Raw genomic sequence first — 15022 nt, 5'->3', positions numbered from 1 at the left:
AGACAGCTGTGAAACAGCCGTGGGCAGAGCCGAGAGCTTCTTGGAGAATAAACACCCGGAGTTGAGAGCATAGAGTTTTTTTTTAGTTTTTTTTTTAAGGTACTGGCTTTTTAGGGCAAAGAAACCAGCTGTAAAATATGGCATAATTTGCTTCTCTTTATGTGTGAACACAGATAGCTTTTTAGCCTTAACTAGCTTGATAGTTTTCAGCTAGTTGGGCGTGTTTCAATAGGCAGACTTTGAGCTTAATTCTGGCTGTTCAGAAACCTGTGGGTGACGTCACAGTGGTTCCGTCCGCTAGTTGTTACAGTCAGTGACATGAAATAAGTAAGTAAATTATGTTTATTCTGAATGCAAACACCACTTACTAACTATACTTTACAGACTGTGGTAACAATAAGGCTCCTGCCTTAAACAACAGGTAACTTTTCTGATTCTGTTTTGTCCTTTTTTATCACAATTTTGTTTCCAGGTTAACAACAGTAGTGGTTCTAGGGAGAAGTATTACCTCCATTTCCATCAGTAGTTTGTCCTGGCCTCTTCCTCTGCTGATAAAACAGCGCAGTAGAGATCTGTATATCCCTTACTGAAGGACACATTTATGACAATTGTGCGTGTCGGCATTCTGAGCACACTCCTGCCCTCACTTCACACCCAGCTATTAAAACATAAACTTTGAAAGTAATTGCACTTAGGGATATTTGAGCCAAATCTGAGGAGTGGAAAAAAAAGACATCCATTTTGATTTCACCTGAGTAATAATCACCAAGGCAGGGTGACTGAGCACAGCAATAATAACCAAACATTATGCTAGGAGCTTCCACTCAAACTCTGTTTCCCCGGTGATATGAAAAGCCGGACTCGCAATAAATGGGTTTTATAGCTGATTAATCTGCTCCCGACATATTGTAAACTACCTGAGCCGAAAGCTGTTGATTTTTTTTTAACCCGGTGCTGTCGCCTTGTTAATTTGCTTTATGCAGATAGTGTGCCGGGGCCCAGGATTCACAACCAGCTATTATAGTTCACCTATAAATCATAGAAAAGGGAGGGACATACATATAGGATCCTCAGTCAGATTTAACGATGCAGATAAAACACTGGAATTCACCCCAACTCCCTCTCATATGAATGATTTATGTTCTTAAAGTTTGATTTTCCTGCATTAAGATGAGGTATGCAATGTGAAAAGGAAGAGAGAATTCATTATTTTCCACAGGGCTTTGTTACCTGATTCCTCAAACTCTTTATAGAAGATATCCCACGTTTCTGTGATCCTCTCCAGGCTCTCCTCCATGGCTTGGATGTCCATATAAGGGCAGTTGCACTCAGGGAACTTGGGGTCACAGTTGCACCAGCAGTCATTGTCCTTGCAGCCAAATTCACCCTCTCCATTGCAGGCTATGTAGCTGAGAGCAGCCTGCACAAAACTTTCTCTCAAGTAGTCCGGAAGGATCACCTGCAAGCCTGTAAAATGAAGCTGGGTTTAGTACCGTCATCAAACTGTAAACTCTGGGAGTGACAGTGAAAGTGTGGTGGCAATATCAGGCTGGCTGAGCTTATAACTTACTTAATAAAAACTATAAAACTGTATATTTGTGTGTTGTTTTTTTTATCCCTTGGCATATGCCTTTTAAAGAGAATGTTTGATCTTCAAACAACATAACATGACAATCATAGTAAAATTAGTTAAAATCAGACAAACCTTGCAGCTGGACTTTATTTTCAGGGCTCTGCACCAGCACAGAGCTAACAGAGTCAAGGTTGTCATAGTTACTGCATCCGAGAGGTCCTGTTCGGGTTTCTGTCACCTGGGCAACAACAAATAAAAAAACTCATATATAAATTCTCTGAAGCATCCATTTTAGAACACACACAAAAAAAAATCTACTTGAAGGGTACTTCTGAATTACAGATATAAAATTAGAGGGAAGCCAATTAAATGTGCCTTGTGTAACATAAAAGCCTGTCTCTGTTCTGTTAAAGTAGTTTCTACATAATCGATTGTACTTGTGAATGTGAAAGAAACAGAAAGAAAGTGGGGTAAGCTCATTTAGAGTCTTCTAAATTGCTGTAAGAGTACTTTGCTGCACTCATTTTTCTGCTAGAATGCTAAAACGTTTCTTTTTTTCGGTCCAGTCACTGATTGAAGATGTTTCGATTGACCTTTGCCACAAAGCAGCTCCAGCAAAGCATCCTTTTTCACTTCATTTGCAAGAAGAGCTCTTATTTCAGCACTCTCCTTTTTCTTGCTGTGGCACGGCAGGGAGCATGTAACGGATTCTCATTTTTCTCTCTTTGTGGTTCGGGGACACCATATTTTGTTTGGCGATTTGTCCTGGTCAGGCTTGTCAGAGGACAGTTGGTGTAAAGTGACAGATGGATGAGGCGAGACAATGAGGGTCAGTCGATCAGTAACACAATCATAGAGGGCTGAAGGGCTTGGGAACTCATATTGAGGCCGGAGCTGCAGGGAAGTGAAAACCCAGTGTGAGGCTCTTAAATCAAAAGCCTAATCCAGAAGAAAGGGGTTTGTGAGCGGAAGAATAAATATCCTCTCTGAATGGGAAAAGGAAAATGAAGATAATTTCATTGCAATTCTTCGACTATAATATTTATATCACATTATAAATCCCTTGTTTCCCTCATGAGGGATTTTAATCCTGATATGAATGTGAGGAAATGAGATACAATGCTGGGTTTCACACCACATGAATATTGAATCCATATAAGGAATTATTTGATATGCCATATGATATGCCATATGGCAAAACATTGACTGATGAGCAGAGTATTCAATTTCCGCTTCACATAGCAGCTGCTATTCACTGTAGATGCATTCTGGTATATTAAAAATACTTAATAGGACATTATTGGCCACCTGTATCTTGACACATGGCTATATGAGGGAATGAAGCGAAGGCTGGTGCGCTGTTGGAGTTTTTTTTGTCTTTCATTGGTATATTTTCATGATGTGAACTAAAGTTCAGGTGCTTAAGGTATTTCACTGACTCATTCAAACAGCAGAGTGGGAGGAAGAGAAGCATAGGAAGAGGAAGGCTTTGATCATTGCCATACAGAGCATCATTATTCTATAGCGAATTTCTGAATAACAGCAAACCTTTAATGCAGCCTGGCACACAAATGTTTACAATGTATGTTCATGGTTCTTGAAATAGTCTGCCAGAGGAGCTGAGATGTGCTCCAACTTTAACTTGGATGCTTTGAAAGATTTTTGGCCACTAGAGAGCAGTACGCACACTGTCAGACATACTGCATGCTATACAGTTGTTACAGTTAACACAGTGACTGCAGGCAAAGATTTGCGCCAACGCTTTCAATTTACCATTTTAAATGATGGTTAGTTAATCAAACTTTAGTTAATAGTCATTTCACTTTTAACAAACGTTTTGTTGTTAGGTTGCTGCCTTTTGGCGCAAGGACTAAATGGGAATGAAATTGTCAAGTGAATAATTACTACAATAGTCTTTTCAAATGAAATTCTCAAAGGTACAAGCTTGTCTTTGTATATTTACAAAATAAGGTAGACGTTAACTAAAACACAGTGATAAGAAATGTCCAATCAACAATCTTAAAATTCTGTTGTGTGGGCTGCTAGCAATAATCTTGAGTTTTAATACATTTTCTTAAGAAACATTGAGGATGTCATTGAATGCGCAATACGTAATTTTTGCCGCTATGGGGTCTCTCAAATCAAAACAAAAGACCAAGTGTTGTGTGGGGGGTGCCTGGCGGAGCAGGGGGTTGGGACGGGGCGAGCTGGCTGCAGATCCAGCCCTTTTGGGGGAATAAACACCCAAAGTCACATCGGATTCTTACTTTTTAACTTGGGAATAAAAGGTAGATTTATCTTCAATCCTGTTTAACAACCTGACTGCAGCAGTGATCCACAGAGATGACTGCCATGGTTGGGTGTTCATGTACTCTAATGTTGACAACCAACCGGAGCTGGAGTGGAAATGTACTTTACTTTATGAACGTAACGTCACAGAGAGGAGAGGGAGTAAAAGAAGAGGGAGAACCGGAGTCTGTGGCTGGTGAGTGCTGAGTTAAGTGCGAGGTTGAACTGGATTCAAGCACACAGACACACATACCCTTTATACGTGCTGCTGCTTGCTAGCTTACAGCTAATGTCGGGTAAACTAAGCTGGCTGTTTGGGACTAATAAATACTCCTGCATGTAACACGAATAAACACGAATGATCCCGGATTTCCGGTATTCGGGTACAAAGGTAATGTTTTAAAGTATTACTCACGTTATATTCATTCTTATTTGCCGAAGTTTGATAAGACTGAAATATAAGACGAGCTGGTTATTATCACGTCACATATTCCTTTGATTCAATGTTCAGTGCAGCTTTGAGCCATTATTCATGGTTTATGTGTGTCAGTATGTGGATACTTGATTTACCAAGTCTGTGTTTTTCTGTCTAAAATATATTGCTCAGTAGTCTGAAACTACTTTTTTCATGTCTCCATTTGGTGCCCTTATGCCAGAAAAATGCTGTAAAAATGAAGTTTGTCTTGACTGTGATCATAGATGATCGAGTTAGCCGTCTATCTACCCTGTGATAGTCCACACAACAATCGATTGAGTCAGGGAACACAAAAAACTATTTCTCTCCCATAATGAGAACACTATACAACCGTGAGGCTGTCCACAAGATGAAAATATGAAGCCAGACATCCCTGCAGTTTCGTCCTCCCAAGTCCGTCAGCACGCATTGATGAACACGCCGACAGCATGGCAAATATGGCCTGAGTCAATCGGGGATATCGCCATCAGGTCTAGGAAAATTCTTAAATGTAACAAAAATGATCCCTGACGCTCTTGAGCAACTTCAGTCATTATTCATTGTAGAAACGAGCTGATATGATCATAGACTCTGCTTTGCACCGTGGCTTTTTTAAAAGAGTCCAAATTTCCACACCCAACCCCCAGCACACCACAACAGTAACAAGCTTTTCCTCCAAAATGAGCTTCAATTTCCCCTTTGCATGCAGACAGCAGGGGGGCCTTGCCTTGCCAGCCCTTTTTCATTCATTCCTCAAGTCATTCGATTACAAATTCATGCAGAGGAGTTGTATCTGTTCCACTGCTGCGTGGGTCAACGCCCTGTGGCAAATGATGCACATGTGTGGAAGAATGTGTCACTCCTTTGACTCACTTTCTACCAGTGATGGAGGTGAGTCTCTCCTCTTTCCACTTCCTACCTGTCAGTTACGCCCGCTGACTGCCTTTGGAGCATGAAAGCACACTCTCTTCCTTTCTGTAGCTACAGAAAAACCCTAATTCCCAAGAAATGAAACATACAAAAGCATCTGCCTCTGCACCTCTGATGTGCCCACCTTAGCTGCAAAAGAAATACCCAGCCCTCCCTGAACACAATGTAGTGCGAGGACAGAGCTTTGATATAAGTGCAGGGAGCCTGATTCATGTTCTGCTATAGCAGAGAAAGCCACACTTCACAAGCCGACTACCACTGTGTTCAGAGGAATAAAAAAGGCAGAAAGGAGGGTCATCCGCCTCTCCACAGCCCTATTAACCCCACGCTACCTGAAGGTGACAACCGGAGGCAGAAACCTGTCACGAGCTGTGTTTCACAAGATTCATTTATCTTCCCCTCACCATATGTGCACATCACAGAGCTTCCTCCAGCCTCGATGTGCTCGCGGCGGCTCAAGATCATATCTCATTGCGGGCAGGCTGATAAAAAGCATCATTTTCCACTTCACCATCAATCATTGTGTTATAACAGGAAATCAAACCCAAAACTACATGTATGACTTTTAGAGACGCAGTTTTTTAATTTGCAAATGACACTTGGAAGCGGCAGACAAATTTAAACTTGAGGTTTAAATTGGAATCTGTGATTGTTTCTAATGAACAGTGTGCGCACTTTACATAGAGATTAACGGGTATGAAGAGATCAAGTGGGAAATGAGTTTACATATTTTTAAACGTACCTATTTATTTAGAGACTCTATATTCATTTAGCACAGTATTCTGTCATGGTATTTAACTTACCGGTACATCTCTAATTTGTTTGACTTTCTATCTTGTTATATGATGAATATATGCAGAACTTTTATATGTAATGTTCTTATTATCTCTGAATGTGAGCTGAGCAATTAATCAAAGTTGAATTATGGTGCAACATTCAAATCTACTGTGATATTTTCAGAAAGGTAAACTGTGTAACAATATACCATTATAAATTAAGTATTATGGTGCTACAGAGTTGCCCCTGCTTACAAACCATACTCTCCAGACCAGCCCACTCACCGGGATATAATGTTTACCACAGATACGTCCAAGGTTGACATGTTTAAATAACAGGGCATAATCCCGTTCACATTACTGCATACGACTTTCACATCAGGAGGTGGAGGGACGGAGGCGGTGTTATTACAGCCAACAAGGCTGCCAAATTGCCGACCGCTGTTCAAGTCACAGCAGTGGATACGTATTTTTAAGGACGTTTGAGGATATTTCTAGCCTTATTTTGTCTTTGGCTATTTTTCACAGGAAGTTTGACCATCACCATTCATGATCCTGACGACCAAAACAGCTTATTGAGACCAATCATGATGTTTTCCTCACCTTAATCAAGTAATTTTTTTGTGAGAAAACCTAACCAGAGCATAAGCGCACACTGGAAAAAAAATGAAAAATAAGTGAATAACAAGGAAAACATGGTGTTTCTTACTTGTAATAAATAAATATATCTGCCTCTAGTAAAATTAAGTCCTGTTTAGCACACTGAAATTATAATTTCTAGGCTATTATATCTTATATTAAGTGTAATGAGATCGTTTGTGTAGAAATTAGACAAATGTACTGAGTAAGATTGAGTTTTTGCAGTGTTGTGACAAGAGAGAAACAGAAAATTGAAACTAAACGTACTGATTGGGTACGAGAACATGCTTATTTAGTATAGACACCAGCACAAATTTAAAATTACCATTCCCCGTAGACTCATGACTCATATCGACAGGACTTCTTTTTGCATATTGTATTTGCAATGTAATTCTGTTGTCTGAGACAAAAACAATAAAAGTCCCTTGAATGTTTCAATGCTGTCATTATATCCAAATAGTTCCTGGTGAACTCTCATTTACACATTTGAAAATGCCTAAGACATCATGTGTTGGAAAGTTTCTCACTGAAATGGGATAAAGTTAGTGAAGGAGATGATATCATATCACTTCCAATTTTGGTAAACATGCTTTGCTTTCACTCAAAGAAGGGCTTTTACAAGAAGCTTCTCTGGGCAGCATCCCATTTTATAGCAGCTCCAGATGGCAGTAAGAGGTAAACCTTAAAACCTAAAATCCTGAAATCATGTACTGTGATTTTGGGCAAACTCAATGTTTACAATCAAAGCCAGTCTGATGCTTTATAACAAAGGAACAAAAAAAAGGGAAGAGAAGGGAGAGCAAGGTCTAGTGTAAGTGATTCAAGTCTTAGCAGAGCTCTCTGCTGCTGAAGAAAACACTTTTGTTTCAGTTTTTTATATGATTTTCGCTTAGCTTAGTCTTGGCTACACAACATAATTTACAAAGTTAGAATGCAAACACAGGGAAACGGTTTCAGACATGTTGTTTTACAGATACTGTAGGAAAAGCGACAACAAAGGTTGCCAAAGAAATAGGATAGACGGCTTATTGTTATCTAATATGATACTGACTGAAGAAGGATGACATATTTGACTATCAGTGCACTTGTCTGACAATGTGCCTCAAGGATTCAACAATAGAGATACGAGGGCGTTACCTTGATGGCAGTGGAGGCGATCTGGATGTGGTGCAGCTTGCGCAGAGTGCTCTCCCTGTCAATGAAGTAGGAGGCAGCCAGCTGGTGCAGAGCTTCCAGAGTCACAGTGGAGGAGTTACCCGAGTAATCGCTCACTTCTGCTTTCTTACTCAGTTTCCTCTTGTCCACAAATATCGTTAAGGCCTCTTCTCCTGCACAGAGACATAACAATTATTAATAGAAATAATTAAAGGGGTAGGGTGTGCACATTATCTATTGCCATTAAGGGCTTCTGAGTGTAATCCCACTTTAAGCTTCTTGAAGGCTGAGGTACGCTTCTCAGACATAAAATCAAAGAGGTAATATCTTAAGTGTTTAAGTGATTTTTTTGGTGTTTGGTGCCTCTATCTGTGGTGCTAAGCACTCATGCCGAGGTGTTTATGCATCGCACTTCCCTCAAATCACTTCATCAAAAATTGTGCCAACTAGTGTCTGTTCTTTTCTCTTGGATTCTCTGTTAATTAACTTTGAGTGCCTGCATTTGCCACTGTTTTCATGGCAGATAAAAGCTCTTTTGTTTTACATTAATCCAATTAACCAATTCAACATTTTGCCACCTGCTCTGCTCCAGGAGAGACACATTCACTAAATACTTGGGGGTTGAGGGCACAGAAACAGCCATACAGGGGTCTCTGAAGCACAAAGACACTTGACCACAGTTAGGATTAACAATGTCAGCCTGTATCAGTAGCCACTGATCATAGCAATCAGCAATTCACAAGTCTAGGGGCCATGGTGCAGCACACTCTCGTTGCTGCTTGAGAGTCCCCAAGACACTGCACATCATATTCCTCATCATAATGCAGCGTTAATGCTTCAGGGCCATTTTTCTGCCCACTGCCTTTCTTCCTCCGCTGCTGAAGGGCACCCTCTTAATATCACAATCTATTTATTAATTTCACTAAGTCCATATGTTTCTGAACACAGAGGCAATCCATTCAGAACCACAGAGGCATATCTCTGGCAACAATCCAATGCAAACTCCTCATTCTCCTCTCTTCATACCACTAAGTGCTGGCTGAGAGCCAGAGTGAGGGGCTGCATCAGCTCAGGCAGCTAGTAGGGCTGCATTACATACAGCCACTCACAACAGCGACCTTTTCTAAGCTACGAGTCAGGTCTAAAGTAATTGACAAGTGTTGCTCTGTAAAAGTAAATCTGCTTTGCAAGACCTGCCCGGGCCTCTCCGGCATCTTGAATTATTTTTTTTTTCTTCTTTTTTTCTTCACTCAGAGGACCATTAATGCGTGTCCATTCATCACACTGCAGAAAAACTAAAAATGGAGTAACTGTGATTGGGAGTCACAGTACACAGGCTTTTACATGTAAACATAAATCTCTGAAGAGTGATTCTGTGCTGCCACTGGAATATTATTTTGTTGTGATGTGTTATTCAGTTACTTACTGTGACTGAGTTATTTTGTTTTTCATATGCAATTCCTGTCAGAGCAAAATTCTAAAAGCTTTTATCAACACAAATTGCATATTTTACTAAAGCCTCATTCCTAAAAGCACATTTTTCCTCATATTACTGTAAAATAACACTTGGGCTAATTAGCTCTACACTGGAGTACTTTCATTTACATTACTCACCAGGCGGTGAGCATGTTGACTTTACCTATATCATTACCTGCATCAGATATTCTGTCAATGCAATTTGTAAACTGTGATTTTGTTGTTCTGTTCTGTACATGCGCAACAATTGCATGTCTGTCCATCCTGGGAGAGGGATCCCTCCTCTGTGGCTCTCCCTGAGGTTTCTTCCATCTTTTTTTTTCTCAATATGGCCAGTTTTTCCTCACTTGAATCGAGGGTGTAAGGACAGAGGATGTCGTTCACTGTACAGATTGTAAAGCCCACTGAGGCAATGTGATTGTGATTTTGGCCTATTTAAACAAAATTGATTTGATTTGATATCTAATCACTTTTTTTTTACATTATTGCTGAAATGAGTCAGCATGATCATCATCAGCGTAGCCTTTTTTTGCAGGGTTCTCATCTTCAATCAGATCAGTTGAAATAATACAGAATCAACCAGAGAGAGATTTCAACCAACTCACAGAATAAATCGTAAAATCTGCCAGCACTGGTGACCATTTTATACAGCAAAATGGACTGTTGCTTGCTGAAAAAGAAAAGACTGCTTTTGTCTACATCTGTTTGAAATCAAAAACCCATTGTTCCAGAGATTACTCTGATTTCTGAACGTGTGTCCTCTGTTAATGGAAATTGCACACTTGCTGAGCGAGGTTGCATAGCTTGAAGTGAAAAACTAAAAGGGTGAGCGGCTTACGGAACAAACATGATGGAGTCTCTAGTCCAATGTATTCAAAAGGTTTAATTAGTTACTGTATAAGGGTTAATGTGTGCCACTCTAATATCTTAACAATGTAATCAACCTGCAGTCAAACATCTTCTCTGTTTGTGTTTACCTCCCAGTGTGGCTGACAACAGGAAGTGAGTCCCATATTTCCTGATCAGATTGTCAGTGATCATCTGGGTGGTGGGCCTGCGGCCCAGGAGTCGAATGTTCCTGATGAACTCAGGAGTCAGAGGTAACGGAGACTCCAAGAAGTCTCTCCTTTCCACAGCCAGGTTGTTCACCTTCCATCTCCCAAACTCCCTGCAGGAATTCATAGGAAAAACAAGAGCACAACAATGTAAGTATACACTGTTTTAACAGTGGCGTTCAGTCAAGAATGTGGTACAGGATAATTGGAATGATTAGTCAATTAATCTGATTATTAAAATACAGCAACATTATATAGGTGCATAATTTGCCTAAAGCAGAGGATGTAACTGGAATAATGACAAGAGCAGCGAGACAGAGAGGGAAAAAAGAGAGAGCAGCAAATTTAATTCATTATGTCCCTCTGTGCTTTTGCAATGTGAGAAATCCCTCGACCATGCCGACACTGTCTGAACCAGAGTGAGAGTGAATTGATGGAGAGAGAGAGAGAGAATGAGGAAAGGAGAGAAAGCGAGCAACAACAAAAAAAAAAACACACAAAAAAAAAATCCAGACAAAACCTAGATTGTCACCTGGGATGGATGCGTGCTCCTTCTACACAGCTAACAGATGTTTTCCTTAATAGCCCCATCATGACAGAGATATACATTGAAATGAATCAAGTACAAGGTGGCCATACTGTTCAAATAGAGGACGTATTCAGTAATGAGAGAGAAACAAGTGGTGGTGCCTCTAATAAAGAAAATCACTGACCTCAACCATGAGTGCAGCTTATAAGCTGTGTTTATATGAATACTAACGCCTCACTGATTATAATATCTCTGGATATGTTTGTATTCGGGCCGCTTTAAGATGATAACACAACGCACAATACGCAATGACGTGAGTCCAGGCAGCAGGAAAGGTGCAGAATTTTAATAAAACTTTGAATGCTGTTCAGGCAGGACTTTCTTCCCTCCTATCTCCCTCTTACAGCCTTTGAGCTCCTGTGACTTTCTTTTTTCATGTAAAAAGCTAACACATAATGTACAGGAAGGAAAGGAAAGAAAAAAAACAGATATGTCAAAGGCAGCATGGTAAGCTGAAGTGGAGCAAAACTCGAAGAGCCAAAGGATGTTCAATCAACAAAGAACAACCTGGCACTCTGCAGGCATTCTCAGGTATTGTTGTAGAACATTTGCCCAAAGGCACAACTCTTTGAACTGATACCGCATTTGGCAGTGCTTTGACTCACAGCCTTTACAAAGTTATTCTACTACCAAAGACTTAAATGTGTTTAATGGAACATTTCCATGCGAAGCGTCCTTCACAGATGCTTTGGTAGACTCCTCGACCCGCAGTTCTGCACTCAGCATAACAGAGAGAGCATCCTATGAATTAAAAAGCAGGCTTACAAGTGTGTGTGTTTCATTTGTCTGACATTTGGCAAAACAGTGCAGATTTTAGGCTGAGAACATTGTGTTTTTTTGAACAGAGGTGCGCATGCCATCCTTCATCTGAATAGCTCTGCAAAGTCAAACAAGTCATATCAGACTGATAAGCTGAATTACTGTTTTAGAATCTCAATATAATACATTTTAGTTTGCTGAAAAAGTGAAAAACATCCCCTACCTTCAGTGTATATTATTCAGAACCAGATATATCATTGGAATTCAAACGGAATAGTATTTCTTTCAGAAAGAACATAATATCATAATGTCAACATAATGTCATGTATGGCAGCTGGAACTGGAATAGAAAATCATCAGCAGCCTTCTAGTACAGGCACTATGAGTAAGGTTGATTGCAGAAAGTAACTCATTTCATCATTTCGGTTTTGATCTGAGACACTAATGACTGTAAAGCTTTGCAGAAGCCTCATGAGTGCGAAGTTAATCACCAACGGAGCAAAACCAAAGATAAAACTAAATCAGCAACTTCCACTTAGAAGCTGAGCTGTGAGCTCTGACATGAAATGTTAAGAGTTGAGATATTACACACTGGTGACTGTGAGAGCCCAGACACATGAAAGCAACATCAAAGAACGAGCGGCGAGGAAAGCCAACTGTCACGTCGTCTCACGACACCTGTGTCTTGCTAAAAAGCTGCACTTGAACACACCACAAAGTCTACAGCTGACAGCCAACTTGCTTGTAAGTTCTGCACCTGCGTGAGAGGAAATACCTCTACATACCTCCACGTGACGGCCGTCCGTATTCGCAATTCAAAAAGGGGAAACCGGAAGACAGCGGATACAAACTGTTGTTATGATAAAGCAGCATATTCACACCACTTTCCCTAATATAGTCATTTCTAATCAAGACTATGTCTGATAAAAATGAGCAAATTGCAAAAAATGAGGAGAAACTGCACTAAATGGGTGAAATCACAGTGACTGGGTCAAGGTGATTCCTCTTCCTTTTCACATTTCTCTTCTCTTGCTTAGCTGAACAGCAATTCAGAGCGAATTATCTCGCCGACTGGCTCTGCCACAGATTCAACATGCTCATTTGGCTGGAAAACCGTCAATGTGGGCTGACTGCTGCCAATGTTGCAGGACACACTGCAAAAACTGGGAATAATGACGATCCACCGAAGAAAATGGCCAACCACTGAAAGTCCTGTCAGGGCCCCAAAACAAAACTGAGTCTGTAGCTCTGCTGAGGCTTAAGGGCACCATGCTTTATGTTTGTCAACTACGGTTACTAACTAATGTCAAACTCATGAACTGCAGGTGGCACTACAGTAAAAGTAAGGGGATGTGAACCTCGGAAACTGTTTAACCTTTGAAGTGATATATACATATAATAATTCACCTTGCGAATGCTCTGTCCATTATTTCCTAACAGATAACCCCAACCATGTGTCCATGGATACAAACCTGCAAACACACACAGGTGCCAGTACCTGCCTGCACAAACACCCAGTAAGCTGCAACGCCAGCTTGTTTAGGTCTGTGTCTCCCAAAGAAAAATTTGACTAATTTCGATGAAAGTGCTTTCACTTGCCCCGAGCAGGCACGGCTACAAGCTGTACTCTGACCACTGCTAACCTGCTGTCATAACAAATTGGATAAAAGAACCAACGGCCAAACTCCATATGACTAAGGCAGCACAAGATCAAAAATGCAAGGTCAAAACAGCTTGCTTTACAGAAAATATGCTCTCAGAACTGAGCATTCAGCCCAGAATTCCAAATCTGTAACTTTTGCTTTGAGCACAAAGGCTGTAAAATATGATGTCATATATATTAACAACAATATATATAGATCAGAATCTGATTTTTTGGGCATTTTTTCACCATGGGGTTGGTTTGTCAATTACAGTACTACTCATTTTTAACTTTGAAGTCAACATAGATGAGAGCTCCTTAACGTGATCAGAAAATTGGAACGTGATACAATCAGGCTCAATAACATCTACAATGACCTTTTGTTGAGATGTTGTCTACAACCATTTCCAAGCAGGGAATGATCTATAGGGGTTTTCTAAAGCAGAGGCCATGAGGGGGGGGCGTACTTTACTTTTGACTATTGGACATTTTATCGTATACTGGAAACTTTTTATGCAGGTTAATAACCACAAAACCTCCCTAACAGCAAGTCAACTTGGGGTGAGCACAAATTCAGGTGCCAGACATCAACATACATTCTTTCAAAAATTCAGTCAACGATGTGCACTGAGGCAAATAGCAGAACTTTAAGGTCTAATCAAGATTTCAGCTAGTGCGGATTTCCCCTGTTGCCTCGGCCGCTGGATCCACCCATGTTTCCAAGGTAGTGATCACTGAAGTCATGATGTGTATACTGTGTTTTGTTCTCATATGATTTTGATTGCTGCTTATTTAGCACACGTGTTTCATGTTAAAATTCTTAAGAGTTGAAAGCAAGTTCAGGTGTTCTACATTATACATGCTGTGCTGAAAAATAACACTACTAAAGGAAGCAGTAGATGAGTAGATCTAATCTAATAATAATCATAATTTTGGGTTCATTTACAAATATATTTTGGTACTACATCTTTATCATACCTGCTGTTAGAAACATTAAATGCAGCTTCCAGTTTTGTACAATTTGAACATTCTTTAGCATTTTGATTCACTTCTGATTCAGTGTGGCCCACAGGCACATAAGAGAAAGGCCACGACCTCTGAGGAATGGAGAAGAAGAGAACTCCACAGATTTTGCTCACATGAAGTATGCCATCTGTATCTTGTTCTTTTACTTTCTGATTTTCAGAAACAAATTTATGCTTTTTTTGAATCTGCTTGTTACAGTCCAAATGTTTTTTGGTTTATTTGATTTCCCAAATGAAGTACTTTTCAATATGTAAAGAAACAAAACGTTTGTTCATTAACTCATTTGTTAGCAAAGGAAGTGTTCACTCATAGAACTCAAACATGTAATCATCAGAGCAGCAGGGCTCATCCATTGTTTCACAAACAGTCAGAGAAAGTAAGAATAACTCAAATAAAGAGAGATTATTTATGTGTGGGTTGGTATTAATTTTAAATCAAAATGAAAACTATCTAAACAGACACACATAAGAAAACCCACCTACAGAGAGTTAACCTATTTAAAAGTCTATAACTAGGACTAATTAAATATGTACTTGCAAAATCAAGACGCTGTTTGAAGACCATAACCATCTTTGATGTTAAAAAAAAAAGTACGACTCTGATTATTAGGCCTTGGGCGTGATTGTATTTATTTTCGTGAGCGCTCTCCCACCGTCACA

The 15022-nt window shown here is 40.0% G+C and overlaps 1 protein-coding gene across 2 annotated transcripts in view; it reads right to left on the bottom strand.

Moving 5' to 3' along the window:
- The window catches only part of LOC141004883 (BMP/retinoic acid-inducible neural-specific protein 3-like), a 39717-nt gene that overhangs the window by 13048 nt on the left and 11647 nt on the right, over positions 1 to 15022 (bottom strand). Inside the window, exons 2-5 of one of the 2 annotated variants that reach the window (XM_073476576.1) lie at positions 10270 to 10460; positions 7799 to 7989; positions 1706 to 1811; positions 1231 to 1467 (exon numbers count right to left, since the gene is read on the bottom strand). In XM_073476576.1, the coding sequence (XP_073332677.1) occupies positions 1231 to 1467; positions 1706 to 1811; positions 7799 to 7989; positions 10270 to 10460 (725 nt within the window). Of the gene's footprint in view, positions 1 to 1230; positions 1468 to 1705; positions 1812 to 4277; positions 4334 to 7798; positions 7990 to 10269; positions 10461 to 15022 lie in introns of those variants that run through there. The other variant, XM_073476577.1, reaches the window with a different exon arrangement.

The sequence above is a fragment of the Pagrus major genome, chromosome 11 (assembly GCF_040436345.1).
Source record: "Pagrus major chromosome 11, Pma_NU_1.0".
Taxonomy (NCBI): Eukaryota; Metazoa; Chordata; class Actinopteri; order Spariformes; family Sparidae; genus Pagrus; species Pagrus major.
The sequence above is the reverse complement of the archived record's forward strand: the minus strand, read 5'-3'. Positions and strand labels throughout refer to the sequence as shown.